The sequence below is a fragment of the Mirounga angustirostris genome, unplaced genomic scaffold, assembly GCF_029215605.1.
Source record: "Mirounga angustirostris isolate CCGP_5_RB_7025 unplaced genomic scaffold, mMirAng1.0.hap1 SCAF_10, whole genome shotgun sequence".
NCBI lineage: Eukaryota > Metazoa > Chordata > Mammalia > Carnivora > Phocidae > Mirounga > Mirounga angustirostris.
Window position 1 is genome coordinate 23048137 of NW_026991718.1, and position 24165 is coordinate 23072301.

Sequence of the window (24165 nt, forward strand, 5' to 3'; positions counted from 1 at the left end):
CCAGGAGGGGAGCAAGGGAAGCAGGAATGAGCTCTTAGCTAGAATAGTTGCCTGGTGGGAAAAGCGAAGTTTTGATTGCATATCCAGGGGGATGCTGAGGTATTTGAGGGATCCAGAGAAGGTGGAACTTGCCTGGAAAGACTTCCTTAGGTGGTTCTCTAATCTCTGTCCCTGCTGAGAGACATCTGGTCTTGAGCGGGTCAGCCCCTGGGACCCCAGGACACATTTTCTGGGGGCACCTGTGGTAACACCCATGACAGACCTCCATGACAGGTGCAGGCAGGCCCCGTGACCACATCCCCCGAAAAGTGGTTTTGTTATTTGCGTTCCGTCCCATGGAGTTTTGCGGGGACGGCTGGGGCAGCATTGGGGGCTGGGTGTGTATCGTCTACGTGAGCACGCCTTTCTCAGGTAAAGAGCTACTTTGCTCACCTTGTGTGTCTCTGTGAGGAACGCAGGACTTCAAGTGTAATAGTTTGAAAAACCAGGAGACGTCAGCCAGAATGGGGAAGAATGAGCCGTTTCTAGATTCAGCACCTATGGGATCCTGCTGGGGTTGGCTTTAGAAATACAACCGAAGAATCCCAGAGGGCTTCTTTATCCCCAAACATTCCCCACCCTAGTTGCCTGTGATTTCACCATCCATGGTTCATTCTAATAAACACTCCATCAGCATCCAAATGGGGGAGCTCCCAGGCCTCGGGCCCCACCACCAGCCTGGCTAGACAGCAGGGAGAGCTGTCTCCTGAGGCCGGGTGTGGCTGAGAGCCCAGTGGGTGTCAGGGTGCTGGGACAATCGGAAAAAAAAGATTAAAAATCCCTCTTTCCCCTAACCCTCCTGAAGAGTGGGTTGGGGCATGTGGAGGACAAACTCTCTGGTCTTCACAAGTATGCCGTCTGGGCCCAAGTCTCACACAGGGAGGTTATATATAAACTATTGAGAGCTAATACACGCCCCCTGCGAATTCCCTCCCCCGACCCAAATAGAGCCATCCAGAAGCTTCTGCTGCTGGTAGGGTGACCAGCCCTCCTGGTTTGCCCAGGACCGTGAGCAAACCCTCTTTTGCCCCCAAACTCAGCAATTTTGAAGAAGGACAGACAATAGGAACCAGACCTATGGGAGTAAGTGAAACCTGTTTGGGAGCCAGTGTAACTGTATCAGGCCACTCACTCTTCCCCAAACACCCCGTTGTGACTCAGAGAATTTAATTCAGCTCCCCGACGGGCCTCCTTCCCTGTGTGGGTGTTGCAGGTACTTGGCACTGAACAGCGAGTGCCATCGCTTGGGCCACGACATCCTGGCTGCTGACACCCTCCTTCTCTTCCAGACAACCTCTGCCTCCTACAGGCGTTTGCTGGGCGGGTGCGTTTCCTGAGGGGCCGCGCGGTGCTTGAGGTCACGGAACGTCTGTCCGGTGAGCATCCTCGGAGCCTCTCGCTCCAGCCTTCCAGTCAGCTTCCTGGCATGAACCACCCACTATCTTAGAACCCCCAAATAATCCAATAATCCTCACAGGGCTTTTAGAAAATGTTTGATAATCTGCTTTTTAAAAATAATTCCCACATTACCAAAAGATAATCTTTGGTTTTGACCAAAATGAGGCAGGTTGGTACATACACAAAGTAGTTTTTAAGAAATGATGATGCATTTCTTCTTTGCAAACAGGACTTCCCCTAGCCCATAGGGTACCTTTGTGTGAATCAGAAAAACCCCCAGCTCTTCTGGGTAGACCCTCGCTCACGGGCGTGGGGCTCGGTCAGCAGCAGCCCTGTGGTGAGCATGAGAACTGTCCCTTCTTGGGCATGCACAGCCTGCAAAGCAGAGCACAGCCTGGATGCCAACCCTACTCAACCCCTTCCCTGGGCATCCGGGCCCATGTTACGCAGAATTTGGCCTGAGTCTGCTCTGCTTTGTTCAGGCTTTGGCTGAGGAGAGCTTGCTCCAAGCCAATGTCTGCTCTGAGTCTGCAGTCTCGAGTGATTTCATTCCAGGGCTGAAACCTCCTGTGGCCCTTGAGCTGGCAGCATGGAAAGGACACAGGCTTTGTGGCAGACAGACCCATTTGCCACACGCCAATTCTGGTCTTGGGCAGGTTACTTGGTTTTCTCATCTTTTGTGCTTGCCAGAAGCCTCCTCTCCCTTCTTAGGAATGTCCCATGCAGGAAGGAGGCAGAAGGACTCTGTTCTCTAGACCTCTGAGCACCCTTCCCCCTAACATGCAGACAGCGTGCAGGTGCTACCCCCATGCGTAAATCCTCGCATGGGTTGTCCTCAGGCTAGTGTCTGGCTCCCTGGAGTGGCCCACGAGGCCTGTCGCTGCCTGGCCTTCCAGGCTCTGCCCTTTCCCCCGCCTCAGTTGTATGCACTGGATCATTTAATCCTCATAACATCATAAGGAGGGCGTGGGTTCCATGATTATCCCCTTTAAAAAAAAAAAAAAGATTTTATATATTTATTTGCGAGAGAGAGAAAGAGTGAGAGCATGAGCCGGGGGAGGGGCAGAGGGAGAAGCAGACTCCCTGCTGAGCAGGGAGCCCGATGCGGGGCTCGATCCCAGGACCCTGAGATCATGACCTGAGCCGAAGGCAGATGCTTAGCTGACAGAGCCACCCAGGCGCCCCAGTGATTATCCCTTTTATAGAAATAAGGAAACTGGAGCTTAGAAAGGTTAGGTGCCCAAGGTCCTTTGCCGAGAAATCCAGGATTTGTCCCTGGGAGCCTGGCCACAGAGCCTCCCTGAGTGGCCCATGCCTCTGTCCCCTGGGCACCAGCATGCCAGCCACCCTGCAGAGACAGATCTCTCATTCCCTGTGCCTGCCCACATGCGGCTGGTGGCTTGTGGAGCCCCTTTCTGCCCTTCTTCCTCCACCTGGGTGGTGCCCGCCCGGTTCTGGTGCCGGCCTCTGGGTCTCCTTTCTCTCTAGCCCTCCTGCCTGAGTTTCCCGAGCCTCCCAAGACCAGGTCCCACCCTGTGCCAGCCCTGGTCCGCATTGGGGTGCTCAGCACATGTTGCCTGACTGAGGGTGTCATTCTGTGCCTACACCACCCTATCTCTTGCCCTTGCCCGTGCCTCTGTGCCCTGGTTCAGTCCTCCCAGTGTCCCTGGAGTGGACCCTCACCTCCCATCCAGGTGCCAGGCCTTCTCCAAACTTCGGGGCAAGCAAAGTAGGGTTGGGGGCCACAGTGTCACGCTCTTGGTGCCCAGGGGCCATGTAATGGAGACCACCTGGCCACCATACAAGGAACCCTTTTCTGTTGCTCAAAATCTGTGTTCTCTGGTTGAAACCCTTACCTGTCCTTGTACAGGTGATATATGGGCCCCAGAGGTGGATGGGTACCTCACTTTAGATTATCCATTTAAATGTAAATATTTTCTACCTGTTTCCAAGAGACCTCAAAGCCAAGAGTTTCTGCATAGCTGTCCTGGTAGGTCGGTGTCAGCCAGGAGCAGAGAAGAACATTTCAGTTGACACAAGGTGTGGACTAATAATAGCACAGCTTAACAGGAGTAGATCTTTTGCTAATTACTTCAGCTGCCTTGTAAGCTCCAATTGAATGGGGTTTTCTTCCTCATGATGACTCCCAGAAGGGCCACCGCCTGCCTTTGCTAACTTGAGAGGCCCACCGCCGTCAGCCAGGTGACCTCCGCCTCCCGGACCCGGGGAATGTGGGCCTCACTGTAGAAGTGAGCTTCCTGGGCCCACGTGTGATCGCCCGACTGCTGGGAGGGAGAGTTCAGGTGGGAGTGCGGCGTGCCGGGGATGGGGGCCGGTGAGGTGGGGCGGGTGAGGGGCAGGTGACCCCTCACCCTTTGGTGGGCACGGGGGAGCCCTGCCTGGGCCTGGTACTTGGGATAGTTCTCACATTGGTTTGCAGGTGGATCCCATGGAGCCTTAGGAAGCCTTTGAGTTATAATTGTTCAGCATAGGTGGCTAATTGGGATCACTGGTTTTCTTTTGTTCCCTCTGGCTACCCCCCACCCCCTGACCTCTCCCTTGCTCCTCCTAGCTTCCCACCTTGGGGCTGCCCTGGTGGCTTTCCTGGTACCTATGCCCTCCTCTGAGCCTGTCTCCAGCTTCAGCGTTTCTAGCAGGTCCCACCTCTGTCCCACTTTATGAAGCTGCTCACCAGCCAACATGGCTGGGCTGACTCACTAGGTGCAGTCCTGCCTTCCCCGGGAACAAGGGCCACCTTTACTTCTGAGGCTTCGGTGACACTGGGGAGCCCCCAGGGAGGCCCCACAGGGTGGGGTGCAGGAACCCTGAGGGTGTGGCTTGAAAGCCAGCATACACGCTCCATGGGAAATGACACTGCTCCAGTGGCAGGCTTTGCTGAGGGGGGTCCAGCTCATCTCTGACCCCCTATTGTCCCAGGCTCTGGCCCTGGAGTCCGAGGGGCCCTGTGGGAAACACCTGAGGGGTTGGATGATGTTACACTGGTGAAGGAAGGACAAATTGGAGATTAAAAATAAAACTCCACACCAGCCCCTGACATGTGGAACCCCTAGAGACTTGGGGTCATCGAGGGGTGCACAGCGTGAGCTTTGGAGTCGAGGCAGGCTCTTGCCCTCGTTAGCTGTGTGGGCTGGGGCAAGCTCCTTGACCCGAGTGCTGGCTTCCCCCTCTGCGAGATGGACCGGTATCCTGCTTCTCGAAGCACTATGAGGACAATGGAGTCACGCTGCAGAACTCTGAGCCCCAGACTCTGGACTCGGACAGTGTTAGTTTCCCAGGTGTGTCTCAGCCCAGGGAACGTTCCAGTTTCTTTGCTCCATCAATAAGTGAAGTCCTTTGCTCTCACCAGCACTTTTCCTTTGGCAGGAGGACAGGCAGACTTCACTGATTGTATAGAAAAAGCATTGTTAACATGGATGCCCTCAGGGTAATGTGGCCTCGGCTGAAGGCTGGAGGGGCCCCTGTGAAGTGACTTAGGGTGCTCTTGAGGTGGCTTTGACCCCGGCATTTACTCTGGAATGGAAGGTTTGCTGGCAGGGGTAGCCTGCTTATGTGTTTTTTGGGGACAAAAGAAAGTAGAGGGCCTTGGAGAACCAGATGTGGGGGGTTCATCACTGAATCAAGGGTCTGTGCAGAGCTTGATGGTTGACAAAGCACATTGACGCCTCCTGGATTACTGCTGGTCTTGTTGTGGGGTTTGGCATCCAGACACTGGGGAGGCCACACTGGTCTTATCTCCTGCTGGCTGCTTTATTTTTCAGAATACTTCATTTGAGAGAGTGTTGACTTTTCTCCCTGGTATGGTTTTTCTCTGTTGTATGAACTCAGAGAGGTGGGAATGTGGATTAAAGTAATACTAGATTGCAGTCCAGGTGTATCTGCGTCTTTCCTCTCCCCGGGGCTGCAGGGACCAATTACGACCATCATAGGCTCTGAGTACTTTTGCCTTTGCATACTCATTCCTCCATTAAAAAAAAAGTTAAAAATTGTATTTTATAACTGGCTGGTATAAACATGAATATAAATGAGGTTGGATATCTTCATATTTTTTTCTTTTGATTTTAAAAGGAATCAAGCCATTTTCATGGGCCCCTAAATGTGTCCTGAGCCTTAGCTGGTGCATCTAATGGACTAGTTGGCCCTTCTGGGCGGCCTGCCCTTTGCGGGGGATAGAGTTGTTGTCCCAAGAGAGGGCAGCAAGAGAGGGAGAGAGTGCCTGCCTAAAGTCAGTCTCCCCGTTTTCTGTCCAACAGCGCTGGTGGCCTCCGTGTACCCCCAGAGGCCCCAGGCTGTGGAGCGCCATGTCCTTCCAGTCCTCTGGTGTTTCCTGGGCAACATGACTGGGAACAGTGTCCTGCCCGGGCACGGCGGGAACGTCCGCACAGTGGCGCGTCGGCTGTCCAGAAGCCTCCAGGAGCACATGGGCTCCCGGCTGCAGGACCTGGCTGCTGGCCAGCCACGGCAGGTCCTCAGAATGCTCCAGGACCTCCTAGACGCAGCGTCCCCGTGAGGCAGCCCCAACCAACGTCACCGACAGAGGGATGGCATCGGACAGCAAGACAACGGGCAGCTCACACCCCTTTCAACCGGCTGAGAGACCTGAAGCGGGCAGTCGTTATTTCTTACTTTATTTTATTTTTATGATGGAGTCATCTCCAGGTCTACTTTCTCTTAGAGTTCCAGATGTACATAGTATATTTTGAAGTAGAAATAAAAGAAGTACTTATTTTTCTAAGGTCTTGTACTTTTTTAACCTGAGAATTTTTTAATAACTAGGGTTGTCACAAAGGACACAAGACAACACAAGACCAGCTGCAGATGGCACAGGGATGAAGAGTCAGGGAGGAAGAGTGTAGCACAAACCCACATGGTGTAGACCGTGTCTGGGCACAGCCCCCCATCTGTGAGAGGCTAGGCAGCCCTCCGCAACCCAGAGACCCTGAGTTGGCCATTCAAATCCAGTTCAGTTGTTAAAAGGCTGATTCGAGGTGAGTAGAACAACCCTCTCTGGGGTTATCCTGCTTCTGCCTTAACAAAATCTTCCGAGGGAGAGTTTGACATTTGCAATCCTGAAAGCCTTCCCTGGAAGCCGACATTCTGGCTAGTTCTACAGAGGACTAGATGATGCTTCACACTTGAAATACCATCCATGAAAGCACGTGGTGGACTTGCAGGGGTCATGTGGGAACTCTGAAATTGCACAGCTGCCCCCCCCCACACACTTAGGCTGGGTCGCGAAGCTGGAGGGGTGCACTGGATGCAGCATGTGCCAGAACACGAGCAAGCTGAGAGAAGGTGTTGCCCACGGATGCAGCAGCAGGAGAAATGGGGTCCTGCGGGAAGAGAGGGAGGTCTGGGGCTGCGGCTCTGGACACAGTAGGAGTGGCTTTGCCTTGTCTGGGGCCAGTTAAGTTGACAACGGTGTGACCAGGAAGAATTAGAGCTCGGATCATGACCTCAAACACACGGGGAAGGTGAAGGCTGAGGGGCAGCGGCCTGGTCCCAGCCAAGGAACACAGCCAGACCCATAGCAACGCTCTGGGGCAGATCCACATGGCTCAGGCCCTCAGACCCCAGCACCCTGCCAGCAAGTTTTCTGGCAGACCCCACCAGTGGACCCCCTCCACTGTCGCCCACCCCTAGGTATAATATCAGTTCCACATCACTGTTGTGAGCCTCTCCTGAGGAGGATGGCCCAGAGCAGGCTGGGGAGCCCCAAATCAACTCACTTATTTCCAAGTTCATGGGTACCCCTGGCTGAGAAAGCCACTTTTTCATCTTGCCTATGTCTCCCGGTGCAGCCAGTCAGGCCCCCACCCTCCCAAGGCCCTGGGGTGGGGTTTTGTAAACACAGCCAATCCTGTCCCCTTCCAAAGGAGAAAATAAATAAATAAATAAATAAATAATTTTCATGAAGGCAATTTGTTTCCCAGGGTCTATATTTCCTTTCTGTCTCATCTGCTGGTTTTTACTACTTTGGGGCACTGGCAATAAAGTGAGAGAGCTGTCTCCTGGAGTGCTGTCTGTTCCAGCCTGCGGTGGGGGGGTGGGTTCACCTGGAAGCCCACTTTGGGGTTCATGGCAACAAGGAACAAAGACTTTTTTTTGGAAAAGATTTCTTTTTTTTCTTAATGCCAGGGGCAGTTTTATATGTGTGTGCAGGGGAGGGACGGGGAGTGGCAGAGGTGCGTAGAGGTGATTATAGAAAATTATTCTCTTGGAAATTTTGTTTTGAATTTCCATCCAAGCTAGTTGCAGAAAAATGGCTAAAATTACAGCTGGCCTTTGGCTGGATCTGAAAAACAATTTTCTATTTGTCAATGTTGGAGAAAACTAAGCATTTCTTCCATGGAAGGTTGTGGTGTCCTTTGGAATAACCTCACTCCTGCTGGCAGTCAGTGTTAGAACCAAGGCTGGGCAGGAGCTGGGGAGCCCCACTTGCTGGTCAAGTGTCTTTGACATACCCCAGCCTCCTTTTTTTCATTTGTCAAAGGTGTTGAAAAAAAGACTTACTTTTCATCTCATGCAATTAAAAAAAAAAAAACCTAATAAAACACTGTAGATGATCATATTTTGAAAATGTAGAGTGTTACACACAAAGAAAAGGTATAATTATTATAAACTCCAGCCTCAACCCAATAAGACCTGCTGTTCAGGAGGCACTGAAGTCATTCCTGGCATCTGACTGACAGATCACCCACGACTCAGCATGGGAATAAGTGGGAGATTCTGAAGCTTAATTTTTTTTCCCCCCCGTTTGGAATAGTTGACATTTGTAGTCATGATGGCAAGCAAAATGTTTTAAAGTCTTTTCACTTTGAAAGATATGGAATCCTATGGAGAAGGAAGTCAATTCTAGCTGAGTTTGACAGCTATTCTTAATTTTCTCCAAGAATCAAAGCACAGATCTGGAAGGAGGGGGATATCCTACTTTCTTTTCTTAATCAGAATGTTGAAGTGCAGAGATGGCAGAGATGAACGTTACAAACAAAAGTGGGAGAGGGATCATCAGTTCAGTTCTTCCAGAGAGCTCAAAAAAGATGGTTTGGAAGAAGCGAGTTTGCCTGTGACTTGTAGATGGCAGGGTATGGAGGTTGGCATTGCCATTGCAGCTTTCCAGATGAAGGAACAGGCCCCTAGAAGCCAGGTCGCAGGGCGGGGGTGATGGAGGTGTGGGGCTTAGGCTTCTGGGTCCCAACCATCGGGAGTGGGATAGACTCCAGCTCCCCAGGGTGACCGACACATTCACCACGCCCTCCTTCTTTCTCTTCCTTCTCCTTGTTTCTCCATTCATCATCTTCCTCGGACTCAGGCCCACCAGTCTTGTCTCGGGGCATTACCTGATTCCTGCTGGGGCTGCCATTCCAGCCAAAACAGGTTGTTGACTTGTGTGCGAGACGTCAAGGGTGTCTGGAATTACAGCATTCAGGACCCGGGCTATGACATGGGTGGAATTCTGTAGTCACAGGGCCCACAGGCTATCGGTCAAGTTACTTTCTGAAGCCCATGAGAGTAATCAAGCCAGCAGTTTTCAGGGTCCTCCATAAGAGTGAATTAGACTGTGGAGTGAATTAACCGCTTGCTCCTCTGTGTGTGCAACTCATCTTTAATTACATTTCATAAAAATGTCAGGATGGATTGATGGAAGTTTATTTAAACTTCAGGTAGGCACAGGGAGTAAACCACAGTGCAGTATAACATGTTCTGTTAATATAGGCCCAGAACACATTTACTTTATGGCAGTTCAACAGAATCTCTGACGTGAGGCTACTTAAAAATATATTACCTTTGCAAAGCTTTCCTTGGGAACATGCAGTGGGTGTGGGCAGCCTGTAAGCAGTCAACCAAATGATCAATTGACAAACATGTTGACACTTAAAATTTACTGCATCAACTCCCCTGATACATGCAAAACACTGGTTTATTTCAGAAAAAAGAATGTATTTCTCAAAACCCCTTTCATTTATGTTGCAGTGTTGATGAGACAAGTCTTATCAAACAAAAGCTTTTCACAGTGAAAGAAAAGTCTCTTCGTCTGCCCTGCATTTTCTATCAACATGGATTATTTCAGGTTCTGAACTGGGTACATGATGTAAGGAAAGAACTAGATGCTGCTCAGAGTGAACAGCCACACAGATCCAGGCTGTGGACAGAAGTTATATTTCGTCTTGAAGATTGTATTTATCCTTGCAAAAAGCTATCACTGTTCCACCAGAATATTACATCTGCGTTCTTCCTCCATGAATCCTTTTGATGGAACTGCAAAATTGTGTTTTTCCCTTGGGGCACAGCTATATGCTACGTCACTAATGTGTTAGATAAAGAGCTGGAGCACCTCCCTCTCCTCAGCTCTGGGGGTCTCCGTGGGTGTTGACAATGGCTGGACACCCCTGGAAAAGAGTTGGCCCAAACAGGAATATGGGTAGAATACGCACCTCTGAAATTGGTCTCCTTTTCTGGGGTGAGCTCTCTTGTGCCTTTATACCCAACATTCCTTCTTGGTTTCTAACTTTGGGGAGGAAAAGTGCAGACTCCTGAGTCCTTAGTGGGTTGCATCTATTGGTGTCATTATTTTAAAAAGACAAGACAAAACTGAAGCCCTGCTCTCCCCTCTCCTTGGAGCCCAGGAAGTGGATTGGGCTCAGCAAGGACAAGTTCTTGGGTGGAGGGAAGGTGGGTGGGTGAGAGTGACCCATCTGAGAAGTTGTGGGACTGGGCTTGTCCCTCGTGACCACCAGCAGTGTGCTTTCCGAGGCAGAACCAGAGACGTGGGTTCCAGTAAAGGCCTGGTCTCAAGGAGGGGTGAAACCGAGTGGAAGCCACACAAGTTGCCTGTTGTAGTACATTTAATTTCTTTTGTCCAATGTCCAACCACCCGTGATTTGGGCTAAGTCTCGTGGTTGGGATGGTAGCCAGGAAACCACGTCTGTGCACCATCTGCTCCAGGGCTGGCTGGGCCCTGCTTCACCTGTGACCTTTACTGCCTCCCAGCCCCTTGGCTCTGGCGACCCCTTCCCCAGGAGAAGCCGACTTGGGGCTCTTGGAGCAGTGGGGTCCTTGGCCAACATGATAGTCTCTATCAGCTCATTGTCCTGGCTGCTTGGGCCTAGAGGTCTCTTACTGCATCATGTACGGGGCTCTGTGGCAGGAGCCCAGCACTCTCCTGGCACAAGCAGGTGCTCAGTAAATGCAGAGGGATGAGGAGGAGCCCTGAGCTGCCCCGGGGCTGACGCAGGGACCCTGGAAGCCCTGTGTTCATCCACTGCTGTCTGCAGCGTGGGGACGGTGGGTGCCCACTGCTGCTTAGAGGCCTAGCTCGGGGGAGGGGGTGACTTCTGCTCTCAAGAGAGCCTCCTGCCAGGCACCCTCAGGGAGGCTCGTTCCAGACTCTTCCAGGGCATTCTCTCTGATGCTGACCCTTCTGGGAGGTAATAGGCTGCCTGGCTCCCAGCCACCCACACCGAGCTTTCGTTGCTGCAACGGGGTGCACTGGGCCCCCACCTACAGACTCACACTAGCCCCAAACCTCTAAGAGGGGGCCCTTTAACGGGGAGCTTGGCCTCACTTCTGCCTCCTACAGATCTGGCTCCCACTTCCTATCCTGGTTCCCAGAACTAGACCTTTTATTGTCTCTGTGGTTACACCCCCATGTTGTCTCACTATTTCATGAATGGTGGCCCTGTCCAGCCTCCCATTGTTTCTCTGTTTCTGCTGTGTTTCTTCCAACCTCTGGAAGTCTGCCCCTAAACCCTAGCCCAGGGCCCCTACACCCTAGCCCGGGTCTCAGCTTCAGACCTCAGGAAGTCTGCCCCTAAACCCTGTCTGCTTTCCGACAGCCTTCCCTGAAGCTGCTCAGCCATGAGCCGCCTCTCCTGGCCTGCTTGCTTCCCCTCGGCTCGGTGCCCAGCCTGCCCACACCCTCGTCACCCTTCGGCAGCTGGCCTGCCCAGGTAGGCAGACTGGCCAGTTCTGTAGCGAGCAAGTTTCCTAAACCTGGCTGTTCTCACGCACTTACCTCAGCCCTGCCCTACCCCGGGAGCTGGACTTCCTCCCACTTCCTGGGGCCCAGGCGGTTCTCCCAGGTCCACCCACTCACCCCTGCGTGGGGCTCGGCCCAGAACCCACCCTGCTGTGCCCGAGCTCTGCTCTGACAGCGCAACCCCACAGCAACCGTGTGGGTGTGGACAGACATTTCCCAACCGAGGGGTGCCGTGTGGCCCCTCCTGGTAGTTTAACCAACTATTCCTTGGGTGCCTTTGAAGAGATCAGCCTGGTCACCCCTATTTTAATAACTGGACAAGTCAAGGTGAATTCATTTACAGGTAGCTGTAATCCCCAGGACCCAGCATAACACGTCCTTGAGCCATGGTCTATTTCAACAAGAAAGGACTTGAAGTCATAATTTTCCCAAACTTAAAAAAAAATCAGCTTTGCAGCAGATCTGCAGAATGACCCCCCTAGCTGTACCCCGTGGGTGAGAATTCTTGTCTTTTGACAACCCACTGAGCCGGCACTGAATCACCCAATTATTGCAAATTCATTTCTAAATAGAAAGCACTCCGCAGCCACCCATGGAAACATTCCAAGATCTGCAGCTAATATCTAGCGCATTGGCATGCACGGTAGTTCTTCACTTCCATTTTAACCTCGGCAGAAGTTGTGCGGATGACTTGGGAATAAAGTTGGCCGAGAAGCCCCTGGGGGAGACTGGCAGGCGCACGAGTGTTTGTGTGCCTGGGTGTACGTGCGTGTGTGCACATCCTCCTGAGCTCCAGCCCCCGCGGGGCGTGGAGAATAGGCTGCTTGTTTGCAAGGCTTGGTTGCACCCACCCAGTTTGAGAGGCATGTGGATGCGTGGGGCAGAGCATCCGAGACACGCCTGCCTCTGAGACACAGTCCGAGGCCGCTCAGCCGCAGGAGTGGGCTGGAAGCTTGGTGTTGAGGGCTTTGGGTCTGTGCTTGGGAGGGAGGAGAGGAAGGAGGGTGTGTGTCTTAATTCCACCTCAGTCTTCCCATCTCTGGAGCAGTCAGCTTCTAAACAAAGCTCTCAATGGTGACTTGAATGCAGTGACACTATTTAACCTTAAAAAAAACCACAAGGCTTTCCAACCATTTGTAGACTAGGTTTGCTTTAGGCAGATGGAGCGAGACTGGAACGAGAAACAAGGGATTCTGGGGCCAGCCACACCTGTTGGAATTTTTGCTCTGTTCTCTTCCTAGCTGTGTGACCTCAGGCAAGACTCTTTCGGGCTTGGGGGAAGGGGCACTTTGGTTTTCTTATCGGCAAAACCCAGAGAATGCTATCTGCTTCATTCTTCGTTGTGCGGATTAATTGAGTCCAGGAAACTAACCCAGGTAAAACCCCCCAGCTCATCAAGCATTCGACAAATGCATTTTCCCCTAAATTAAGGCCAGTACTCGAAGGATTAAAGAGTGTCACTGTGGGGTCCAAAGTTATAGTTAGCCTTTGTACCCCAAGGCAAACCAGACTCTGGGGCTGAAAATGGCAAAGGTTTAGAATTTAGCAGACTCTCGGGGCAGTGCACCTTCCGGATCTTTCTAGGAGTAGGAGTTTGGTTGACCCACCCTCTATGGGACAGTCTGGTGCTTGGCTGTCACCCATCGCCTTCTGGGGTGACTGGCATCCGTGTGACCCTGTTGGTTGGCCTGTCAGGCTACTTCCTTCTGTTGAGGCTTGTCCTGGGCACGGCTGGTTCTGGCCTCCCGTTGCAGCCTGTGGCCCAACACGCAGAGTTCTGGGGGAGAGGCAGCCCTGCCACCGCCCCTCAGTTCTGGGGCACAGGGGCTGTTCCATGGCTCTGTGTCCTTCTTGGGGCTCTCCTCACTGCTGCTGCAGAGAAAAAGGACAGATGCAGATCAAACACTCCTCAGTTGTTCCTTCTGGCCCCCCGTCCCCGCTCCCCTCCGCCCCCATCCATCCTACCTCTCTCAGTCCCCACGGTCTGTCTCACCCACAGGCCCGTGGACCCCCGTGCCAGGCCTCCGCCCTTCCTCACCAGGATTGCCGGGCTGGTGCCGTGCTCATGCTTGCCTGCTCTGGTCAGGCACTGTGGGAGCCGAGCCCCCGGTGTTTGTGCCGACAGGTTGAGTCCTGTTCTCCTCCTCATGCCCAGGATCCCGCTGCTCTGAACAAAGCAGCTCCCTCAGGAACTCTGGGAGCTGGGCCTTTATTTTATTTTTGTTTTTAAAGCACTTCTTGTTTAATAAAGGGCTAGGCTTAGCTAGCCTAAAAAAACCCCAAAAAACAAAACCCCACCACACCCTGCTTTGCTCAGCAGCCACCCTTTTCCTGAACAGAGTAAAATGCCAAGTGCTTGGCCCAAGCCTGGCATTTGGCTAGAACAGAGCCTCCCAGCTGCTGAGTGACCCAGCGAGAGGGCCTTTGAGGGGAGAGGGACACCCAGTGTGCATTGGGGGTGCAGAATGGAGGAGGATCACAAGCGTGGAGGAAGCTCAGGCCAGAAGGGGGACCAGCTCCGGAAGCCACACGGGCTGTGTGCTGGCGGGCTGGCCTCATCCTTACTGCCTGGACGTGGGAATCCGGCTGTCTGGGTTCGAGTCCTGCGCTAACTAGCTGTGTGTCCTGTAGCACATTCATTAATCTCTCTGATTCCCAGTTCCCTTCTTTGTAGAACGGAGATGATGATAGCACGCATCTCACAGGGCGCTCGAAGGTATCAATACTGGGTGAGGCGTGCAAAGTAAACTCTTCGCATACGAACCAGCACATGATAAGCGCTCAGTAAACGACCAGCTGTCATGCTGGTCCTGCTTCGTAGCATGAACAGGAAGTCACGCCTGGAAAGGAAACTAGGGACCACCCTGTCACATGACAGGTAGGCACCTGAGGGTCAAGCCTCGCCATCAGTCACCTCAGGTCCAGGACTGGACCCAGCTCCCATGTGCAGAGACCCAGAAGGTCCTTCTCTCTGCCTCTGACAGCAGGTTCTTAACCATGCCCTGAGCTTTATTCCGCAGCGTGCTCAGCTCAGTGGTTAGGCTTCCGTGAGATGTTGAACCGGTGGAGGGCAAGTTTGAGTCTGGATCCCACTCAGATGAAGGTGGCCGGAATGTGGGGTGAGGTGCGGAACTAAGTGAGGAACTAAGATGGGCATACACGTGATTTTTAGGCTGTGAGAATCGTACTGTGTTCCTTTGAGCCAGCCTCACCCATGCTGGCCTCGGGCCTCGGGCCCAGTTCCCAGGCCCTGAGTGATCAAGTGTGATTTTGTGCGCAGGACCAGCTCCCACCTTCCTTGCTTCTTCTCCCTGTGCCCCTTTTAGAGCAGGGAAAGGCATGTGCAGGATGCACCTCCCCTGGGACCCTTTGCTGCTCCCCGACTGGAGTAGCTAGCAGGAAAGGGAGGGGCATGCCTGGCGTGCGGTGTCAGTGGAGGTGAAAACGATTTTGTCCTAGAACCGTGTCTTCCCCGACCCCAACCAGGTTCCACACCTGTGTGAGGCTCAGGCTAGGAGGGAGATTTTCCTGGTTGCCACGATGTGGCCGTGGTTCCGCCTGATCCCAGAATGGCTGGGGAGGCAGGCTGGCCAGGCGCTGCCCCGCTGGTCGGTTGGGACCCTGATCTGGGAAATAGGGTTGGGGGATTGGGCGGCAGAGAGCCCCTGCCTGGGTGGTCCAGTCTAAGCAAAGACTAAAAGCACTGTATTTAGGGGAGAAAATCTGGGCCCTTCTTGAATGTTCACAGCGCCCCAGCGTGCTAAGACCTAGAGACGGCACCTCTGCCAGGGGATTCAAAACATAAATAACAGGTGAAGCTGTAATTGAGATTGTTGTAACTGAGCTTCCTAGGTGAGCCTCCAAGGACCGTCCCCAATCCCCTGGGCCCCAAGATCGGGAGGATATAAACATCATCATTTTTTCTATAAAAGGGGCTTGTGCCTGGCATGGGATGACGAGAAGTAGGTCAATGCCAGGTTAGGCCAGGTCATCCTGTCTCTGCCGCTACATACCATGCGGTGGGTTGCATCCCTGCAAGTCCCTGCTTGGGGAAACAGCCCGTTCTGAGTCTTTCCGGCTCTCTGGCACTGGCTTGTTGGCTAGTTGCATGATCTCAGGCAAATCCTGCCTACTTCCTTGGTCTGGTTTCCCGTATGCAGGAGGGCAGGGAACAGGGTGGGGAAACAGTGCTTTTCTAGCTGGCATGCTTCTGCTCTCAGATGTCAGCTTTACAGGGGTGGAGGGGTGGAGGGAATGGGGGATGAGCATTTTCCCATCACATCCAGCACATGCTCACAGTTTCAGTTCCGAGTGGCTCGGAGGTGTGGTCTTACCAGGAGGCAGGGGAAGGAGTGTGAGCCATTATTGCGACCTTCCACGCAACCTTGGGAAGTCTCCCGTTTATGAATCCTCCTTTCTTTCAAGCTACAAGCACTTCTCCCCACCCCCCCAGCCCATCTCCCTAAGTATTGAGATTCAGGACATAAAACAACCTTTTAGGCTGCCCTATTCCGTGGAGAAGCCTGAGAGAAGGGCATTATTTTCCTCTTGAACAATTTTATGTTACTTTATTATTGCTCCTGCTGTTTTAAAATGTTAGTGTTTTTAATTAATGCCATTTTATTGTCCCTGTTCTCCCAAGCTCTTCTCCTGAAGGGCACAGTTTTAGAAATGTAATAAGAGAATAAGTGGCTAGCGTGAGGGGTAATGCATTAACATTTATCGAGGTTCTTAGATGAAAAGCACTGTGCTGTAGGCAACTCATTTTAGATTTAAGAAAAGAGCAGCATTACATGAAGATTCTTGCAAAAATAATCAATACTTCATTTCTTTCAAGTGGCTGGGGAAGTTTATATAACTATAATAATGCACAACTTTCCCTAGATAATTTTATTTAAAATCGACTGCCGAGTACTTTGTAAAAAATTACCATTTATGCCTCCACAGATTGTGAAGTCTGTAACATGTATCACACTGGCCGAAATAAACTGCTGATTGACTCAACAGTGGGCATTTCGAAGACAGCAAGGACTGTGCTGGTTAGCTTTGTCCCATCTGGTATCAAGACACACTGATAAGAGCTCTTCTCCAACAGGGTCTCAGATAGACAGTTTTCTGCCCATGCTGCATCCTGGAGAAGATGCATTTCCCCATGTGTTCTACCCACTTGGGCATATGTGTCTTTCTTTCCATGTTCAGGCAATGGCTCTACCATGCCTCCTGACCTGTTGCCATCTCATGCCCAGGCCTGCCTACATGGCTGGGCCAATGACCTGTAAGTCAGCTGCCCTCTCGAGAAAGGCGCACTTGGAACTCGGTCTGCCAAGGGTATTGATGGCCATCCTTCCACCTGATTCTGGTACTCGGTGCCCATGAAGGGTCTTGTTCTTGCTCTACACACCTCCAATCGGGTAGATGGAGGTGAGGCTAGAATGGAAGAGAAGTGGAGGCAGGTCTTTGGGGGTGTGGGAAAGCTAAACATTTATAGTCCATACCTCTAGGACCAGTCGTCTCAAGGTATGTCCCCTGGGTGTCCCCGAGACACTTTTGAGGGGACCTATGAAGTCAAAACTATTTTCAAAATACTGTCAAGATGTTATTTGCCTTTTCCACTCATTCTTTCATGAATGTAGAGTGGACTTTCCCAGTCTACGTCTTGTGTGATGTCCCACCAGATGCACTACCGAAGCAGGTCTGAGAAGGCCACCATCTTTCCTGGAAGCCAGACATGAAGGGAATTTGCAAAAATATAAGACAATGCCACTCTTTCCACTAAATGTTTTTGTTGTGGAAAATATACCTACTTTTAATGGTAATGTATAATGGGGTCATTGAGAAAAACTAATAAGTATTTTAAATATTTCTCAATTTTAATGTATAATACAGTAAAAAGTGATAGATAGAACCCACCTGCACAAAGGTTCTTTTGGGTTCTCCATAATTCTGAAGAGTTTTAAAGGGGTCCTGGGGCCAGAAAGTTTGAGAACCTCAGTAAACCAGAGAGAACAGAAATCCGGCTGCTGGTTCCAGACCGTGTGACAGTGACTCAGCATGGGGTGGAGGGGGTGGGTAGTCACGTCATCTCTTTTTCCTCAGGTGTAAAATAAAGGGGAGGCTGTGCTTGGATTAATGTGATTGTTTTAAACTCCGTTTTTTAACACAGCAGAGCTTCTTTCAATTAAAATCTTTCTCGGGAACCTGAAACGAGCGACAGATGAAAGCACAGCTGCTCAAGGATGGGTCCCAGGGCGGGAGGCTGGATATCCCTCAGCCCCCTTTTCCTCTGCCTCTTCCCTTGGACCCCAAGGGCCTCTGGGCTCTATTGGATTAGCGCAAGGCGGTGGCCCGAGGATCCTCCTTACCTGCTCCTGCTGAGTGCAGATTCCCAAGCGTCGCAGGTGGCACCGGGGACAGGCAGCCCGAGGCGGATACTCGGCCGGCGGTCAGAAGCCGTCCTTCTGATGAAAGGCTGAGGGTTGAGGGCACACAGAGCCGGGCCCCGCTGGGAGCCCGCCCTCAGCCGTGGCCCCGAGCTCCTCCAGCCTCCTGCGGGGGTCCCCCGAGGGCCGCCGGCTTCAGGGGCCAGCGAGGCTGGGGTGCGTGGGTGGGCTGCTGAGGGGGGCGGGGCAGCTTCAAACAGAGAGGAGGTGGCCGGGCAGAATATGGAGCACGTGTTCCCGCATGCCTTAGCTGTGGCTGCCCGACTGTCCTCAGGGTCTCCTGTTTGCTGGGGCCCCTGAGCAGGGGACACTGGGGGGGACGGGGAGGGGCCAGAGGAAGGGGAACTCGCTTCTGTGTGCCGGGTAGGGGGGCTGGAGGCCTTGTGCTGTGCGGGTGGGCTCGCGGGGGGAGTGCTGGGCGGCTTGTGCCAGGGTGGGGGGGAGGCTCCTTCCTTCGTCCCTGGGGGGCTGAGCACCGTGGGGCTTACCGGAGGGCTGATGGGTGGGCTGGGGGAGCCGTGCACGGAGGGGACGCTTGGCTGGGCAGATCTGTGAGAGGGGAGCTGCCTCCTGTCCGCTCGGGCTGTCCAGTGTCCCCTTGCGGCAGAGGCCTTCCTGACCAGCGAGGGGCTTCTCTCCTGGCTCTGCCTGGGGGCCTCGGGAGAATGTGGCCCTCGTGTCGGCCTGGCCAGGCTGGGTTCCAAGGTGCTGTTCGGCCCAGATGTGTGGCTGGACGGGTGCCAGGGGATGGCCTTCTGGGGATGCTTGGACAGGCTGGTGGCCCTGTCTGCGGGTGCCTGACTCTGAGCCCCTCTGCCCTCCACCTCTGGGTTTCCGCTGGTTGCTGGTGGGTGGCTCAGGTCCAAGGTGAGCTTTCTGGTACTGCAGCCACTCTTGCTGCCCCCTGGCCCTGTGCTGTGGGGCCTGGTGGGGGCAGTCGTGCTCTTGCTGGGTAGCAGGTCAGTGGGGCTCATGGAGGCTCTGAGCTTTGGGGAAGCCCACGTTCTCAGGGCAGGGTCAGCCCCTCCCGGCCCTGGTGCATGGGTCCCGTTGGAGGAGCTTCCTGCTGGCTTGCTGCTCTCTGGGGGCTCCAGAGAGGTGAACGATTTGTCCATCAGGATTTCCAGAGGCGGTGGAGGCAGATGCTCTGGGTCCTCTTCTGTTTCATAGTTGAAATTGAGGTCCTCCCTCTTGGACGCTCCTGCTGTCAGCAGAGGGGGGGAAATAGGAGCTAAGGGCCTCCAGGCTGGGCCCAGCTTGAGAGATTCTCCACTCGCTGCTGGAGAAATTCGGGGCTTTGGATACAAAGGGGCAAGCCCCCTATAAATGGGAAATCTGGGGGGCATGAGGGGGACCCCCCACTTCCTGAGGCAGGGGCTTGGCCTGGCGTCCTTGGAATCTCCCAGGGTCCTCAGACTCTCAGTGGGACTAAAAGTTTCAATGAGTTTCTTGACCGATGTTCTGGTGGGACAGCCCCTGACATTCCAGTCCTCGGCCCCCCGAGCCTCACTGGTCTTCTCACCCGATGGGATGACGACTGGCAGCCCCTTAGGCTCCCCCTGCCGGGGCTGTTCGCTCTCAGGGCGGGGACTGCATTTCTGCACGATGCTCTTGTCCTGACTCGGTAAAATGACGAAGGTCTTGGTGAGGGATGCCTTCAGCTTGCTGCTGGTGATGCTCGGCGCGCTCCCGCAGGTGTCGGACCTCCGAGCCACGGCGCGGGGCTGCGCAACCTGCTCCGGGCTCTGCCCCTGCTGTCGCGCACCCAGGGCGTAAAATGCCTCCAGCCTCCGGCTCAGGTCTCTCTGGACCCTCTGCAGCTCCTGGAGGGTGGAGTCCTCCACTTGGCTCTTCAGACACCCCTCTGACTGGGACCTCCTCTGCCTCAGAGGGGCCCTGCTGCTGCCGCTGGCTGTGCTGGGTCTCGGGGGCACCGCTGTCCTCCTCTCGTCCTCCTCGGCCCAGTCCTGGGGCCCAGAAGGCACAGGGACAAACTTGATCCTTTCGCTGATTGCTTCCTTCATCTTCAGAATCATTTCCTGGGCTTGGGGCTTCCTGAGCTTCCTGGGGTGTGGCTGAAATAGGCCTTCCGGGCCACCAGGTGAAGAGCGCGGCCTTGGAGGGAAAGAGCTTTCCTGCTGTGGACCCAGACTCATGCCACTCACCTGGTCCTCCTCCTCCTCTGGGCTACTGTCCTCCCCTTCAGTGACGGAAGGAGTGTCCACCAAGCGGGAGCCTTTAGGAAAATGTGCTTCTGTGGAGATCCCAATCCCAAGGGAATCACACCGAGTGCTTTTGCCCATCCCCAAAGGCCTGGCGGTCGTAGTTTCTGGGCCTGTGCTCGAGGGGCAAGGGCCCCCTGCACCACCCTGTGCCGCGGGCCGAACCTTCGCCGACGGAGGCCTCCAGAGGGGGCAGTCCTGGGGTGTGTCTGAACCCATCTGGAAAGGACTTTGCTGCCAGGCCTGTCCTGACAGCCTGGCTTCCACCGTGGATGAAAGCACCAGCTTCCGTTCTGCGGGCTCCGACACCGAGTCCCAGCTGGCTTGCTTGCCCAGCTTGTCCACCAGCTGCACAGAGTCGTTGTCCCCACCAATGCCACTGTCCTCAGAGCACAAGGGCGCACCCTGCATCCCAGGGTCCCCGTGGCCGCTCGCCAAGTTCTCCAGTTGCCCCAGAGCCCGCAGGAGGCATTCATCCACACCCCTCTTTGTGCTCAGCTTCTTTCCCAAGTGGCTCGCAGTGTCATGGTGGTAACTGCTGGAGCCCTCCAGGAAGCGGCCAGTGATCGAGGCCACCGTGCCACTGAGCACCAGCAGCTTGCTGACTGTGTACTGCAGAAGCTGTTGCAGGAGATCTGGCTGGTCCTGAGGCTCTCCTTTCCTCAACGGCCAAGCCAGATCATCCCGAACTTCCTGGAGGAGCATTTCTCCCTCCTTGGAGATCTCCCCCAAGAGCCGGTTGACCTCATCAAAGCATAGCAGCAGGAAGCTGACCATGGGCTGCAGCAGCTCTTGGGTCTGGGTGGCCTGATGGGTGATGGACAGGATTGCTTCATATTTGGAGATGCAGGTGTGGAGGTAGGTGTAGGCGTGCTGGTGGGCCTTCACCAGGGGCTCAGGGAAATCCACTTTGCCTTCAGGCTCATGAGCAGGAAGGATGGTCTGGCAGCAATGGCCCTGTTGGCCACACGTGTGGCATCTCAGCTTCCTTTGCTGGGTATTCCTTTCTTCACTCTCTTCCCCAGAAGAGACTGTCCCCTGTGACCCGTGGGAGCTCTGTGTCTTGGATGGAAGGTCCCGAGCCATGTGGCTTTGTGATTTGTCCAGCTGGGATGCGGAGATTCTGGTTTCTGGGGGCAGTCCTTCCATATCTTTCCCTTTGCCTGCAATGGGATCTCTTGTGAGCTGATAGAGACCTTCAGCTGGGCTTTGGGTCCACCTGGCCCTCGGCTGCTCCTCTGTCAGCCTCTGTCCCTGGGTCGGGTCTCCCCCAGAGTCATAGCAGGTGGAGTTTGGAAGTAGCAAAGGGATAGAGCATCTTCCACCGCCCCCTTGACGTCCCGGCAAAATTGCTTTGGGCTTTTTAAAAAACTGGATGCCACTCTTAGCAACGCTATTAACAACGTCATTGTGGGAAGGTGTACACCCCATGATGCCAGCTTGTAGTTATCTCCCACCCATAGTCTTCACAATTTTCAGAGAATCATCCTTGAAATAGGAACCAAAGGCAGCCTTACCAGTCGGTCCAGGCAATTTCCAGGCCAGAATGCTCTGAAGTCCATGGCGCCGGGTCCTCGGAACCAGCTTTCTTTACTTCCTTGGCCCCACGGTGTAGAGACAGTGGTGCTTGTGGTCTTGTTGCTCTATGTCTCGAACCCTCCGCTGTGAGGGAGCAATGGGGCAATTCTAAAGGACCTCAGTCTCGTGCACTACGCGCCTGCGTTCTGCTCGAGTCCTGACAGATGTGGATGGCAAGTGGAACTTTAAGCCTATTAGGTTAATCATGCACTAGCCAGTCAGCACTCACAGTGTGTTCTAATATAGAGCTTCTCAGCATTTACTATCTTGGGAAACGGATTATTTTTGCACGTGCTTATGCTTTTAATTCTGTTCAGACGCCTGCCGCATGAAACCTAGAGAAATGAGCCATAATTGCAAAAAGCTCTGGAAGAGACACATTTGTGGAAGAGAAGGGAGGGCTCGCAGGCTACAGATTCCGGCAGAGAAGCGACCTTCACAGTTTAATAAGGGCAACCCAGCCAAGTGTACTCCAACCTGCAATTATCAAGGAGACCCCAAAACACACAGTAAACAGTAATTGAAGCAATACGTTGTTGTTTGTGTGGCTTATACTAACTCTACAGCTCTAGTGCTAGAGAACTTCTCTAAATAAGACAGGGAATAAAGAAGGCAAGGTGGCTTTCCTTTACACTAGAAAAGTGAGTTGACAGCAGGGAGGACGTCTTCCCTGGTTTGGAGGGGAAAGCAGAGTAAACTCACTGCCATATAAAGCTCAAGGCTGGTCCCTGCGGAGCAGAGGGGCTCAGGGAGGCAATGCTCTTAAAGAAAGAGGCTTTTAATTAAATCTTTCTCATAGGAAAATAAGCCAACCTTAGGCAGTGGGGAGCTGTTTGGTCATTAGGAGTAGAACATTGGGGAAAAATGTATTTTCCTTTTCAAGCACAGCTTCTACACAATCTGAGCGTGGAGCTCTTGTCCATAGTGAAGGGTAGAGGCTGCCCATTTTAAAACTCCTTTTAAACTTGTAAAAAGTGCCACAAGTCTAGAGCAAGGAGTAGAGAGACTTGGGTTCAAATCCTGCTCCTTCTCCTTTTAGTTGGAGGAGCTTCCAAAGTCATCTACCTACCTTGAGGTAAGCCCATCTTTGGAATGGGGATAATGGTACCTACTTCACGGAGCCGTTGTGGGAATTAAGTTGATTCATGCTTGGTAAGTGCTTGGTGCAGTGCCTGGCCAATGATAAATTAAAAAAGAAAGAGAGAAAGGAAGAAAGGAAAGAAAGAAAGAAAAAGAAAAGGAAGAAAAGGAATTCCTTATTCCTTTCCCCCTGGCATCTAAGCCACTTATAATAATACAAGTCATAAGAAAATTCATGAATTAGCCCAGGACCAAGCCCCCATTCTTTCCTGAATTATCTGGAAATAATGCAGCCCTGGATCTGGGTTTTGGCCCTTTTGTGCGTGCAGAATGACCTTTGCTCAGCACACTGTTGCCTCAGGATTTCCTCACCGTGTCATTCCTCTGCTCTTAAACACACAATCCCTGTCATCTGCACCAGGAAGAGGGACTTTTACTGAACCATTTCTCATTTTTGCTGGTTGCTAATTTCTAATTTTCCTAATAGAAAAAAAAGATCGTATTGAGCATCTCCTGAAGGTGCTGAGATTGGACTTGATATTTGGGCTTTACAGCTTTCATTTTCTCTTCCAGAGCCCTGTACAACTGAGGAAAATAATCCTGTGGGTGTCTGGATGGTTTCAGAACCAGAAAGGACGGAGGGACACCTCCTGCGCCGTGAGCAAGCTGGAGACGGGCTACTGGGGCTGTGTGCAGAGCCTGAGCCTATTACAGCCCTATGCCCCAGAGTGCATAATTAATAAAGTTATCTGATCTGTTTATTTGAGGCCGAACTCATGGGAAACACAAAGCTGACTCAGTGCCTGGGGGCAAGCTGTGTTAGGCATCAAGAAGTTGTTTCATTTGTCATGGTGCTAGGCTGGCTCAGTAAACAAGTGTGCCATGTGGGAAGATGCTTCTTTCTTCCATTTAACAGAGCGGAAAGCTCATCTGAAGGGTTCTTTATGTAAATTCTTCTCCTCTCGGGATTTGGGGCCCTGGTCAAATCATCTTTATGAAAAACTTTGATTTAAGTGGCTAAAATTATGCACAAACCAATGATCAAAATAAAAGTATTTGCCTGGAGGATCAGCTGTCAGGTAGCTCTGTGCCTTGTAGAATGGTTTTCTTGACTACTCCAAATAATTTAAGAAGCTCTTTATTCATTGCCACTCATTTTTCATCAAGACTAACTTTTGTTTTTCTTTCTTTTCAAACTGAGTTTGCCTCAAATGAGAAAAAGAATTACTTTGAGTGGAAATGTAAGATGACCCAACTACTTGAGAAACTTGTTGACAGTTAAGCAAGCACCCATCTTATGACCCATCAATTCCACTACTAAGAATTTACCCAAGAGTATTGAATACATAGGTCCTCAAAGGGACTAGTACAAGAAAATTCCTACTAGCTTTATTCATAATACCCTCAAATT

General features: G+C 52.6%; 2 protein-coding genes across 16 annotated transcripts in view; one reads left to right on the plus strand and one right to left on the minus strand.

Annotated features, from left to right (window-relative positions):
• Positions 1-23796, plus strand: part of TOGARAM2 (TOG array regulator of axonemal microtubules 2) — a 91897-nt gene extending 68101 nt beyond the window's left edge. For 3 of the 15 annotated variants that reach the window (XM_064572048.1, XM_064572046.1, XM_064572047.1), the window contains exons 25-27: positions 1329-1415; positions 3588-3639; positions 5709-6190. In XM_064572048.1, coding sequence (XP_064428118.1) covers positions 1329-1415; positions 3588-3639; positions 5709-6099 — 530 coding nt within the window. In that variant the 3' untranslated portion in view covers positions 6100-6190. The other 12 variants (XR_010405488.1, XR_010405485.1, XR_010405486.1 and 9 more) reach the window with 12 other exon arrangements.
• On the minus strand, positions 12951-23295 carry PCARE (photoreceptor cilium actin regulator). The gene is made up of 2 exons (XM_045883730.2): positions 17797-23295; positions 12951-13306 (listed from the first exon to the last, which is right to left on the minus strand). The coding sequence occupies exons 1-2, from the start codon at positions 21525-21527 to the stop codon at positions 13126-13128; spliced, it is 3912 nt and encodes a 1303-aa protein (XP_045739686.1). The 5' UTR covers positions 21528-23295; the 3' UTR covers positions 12951-13125.
• Positions 23797-24165: the final 369 nt, after the last annotated feature.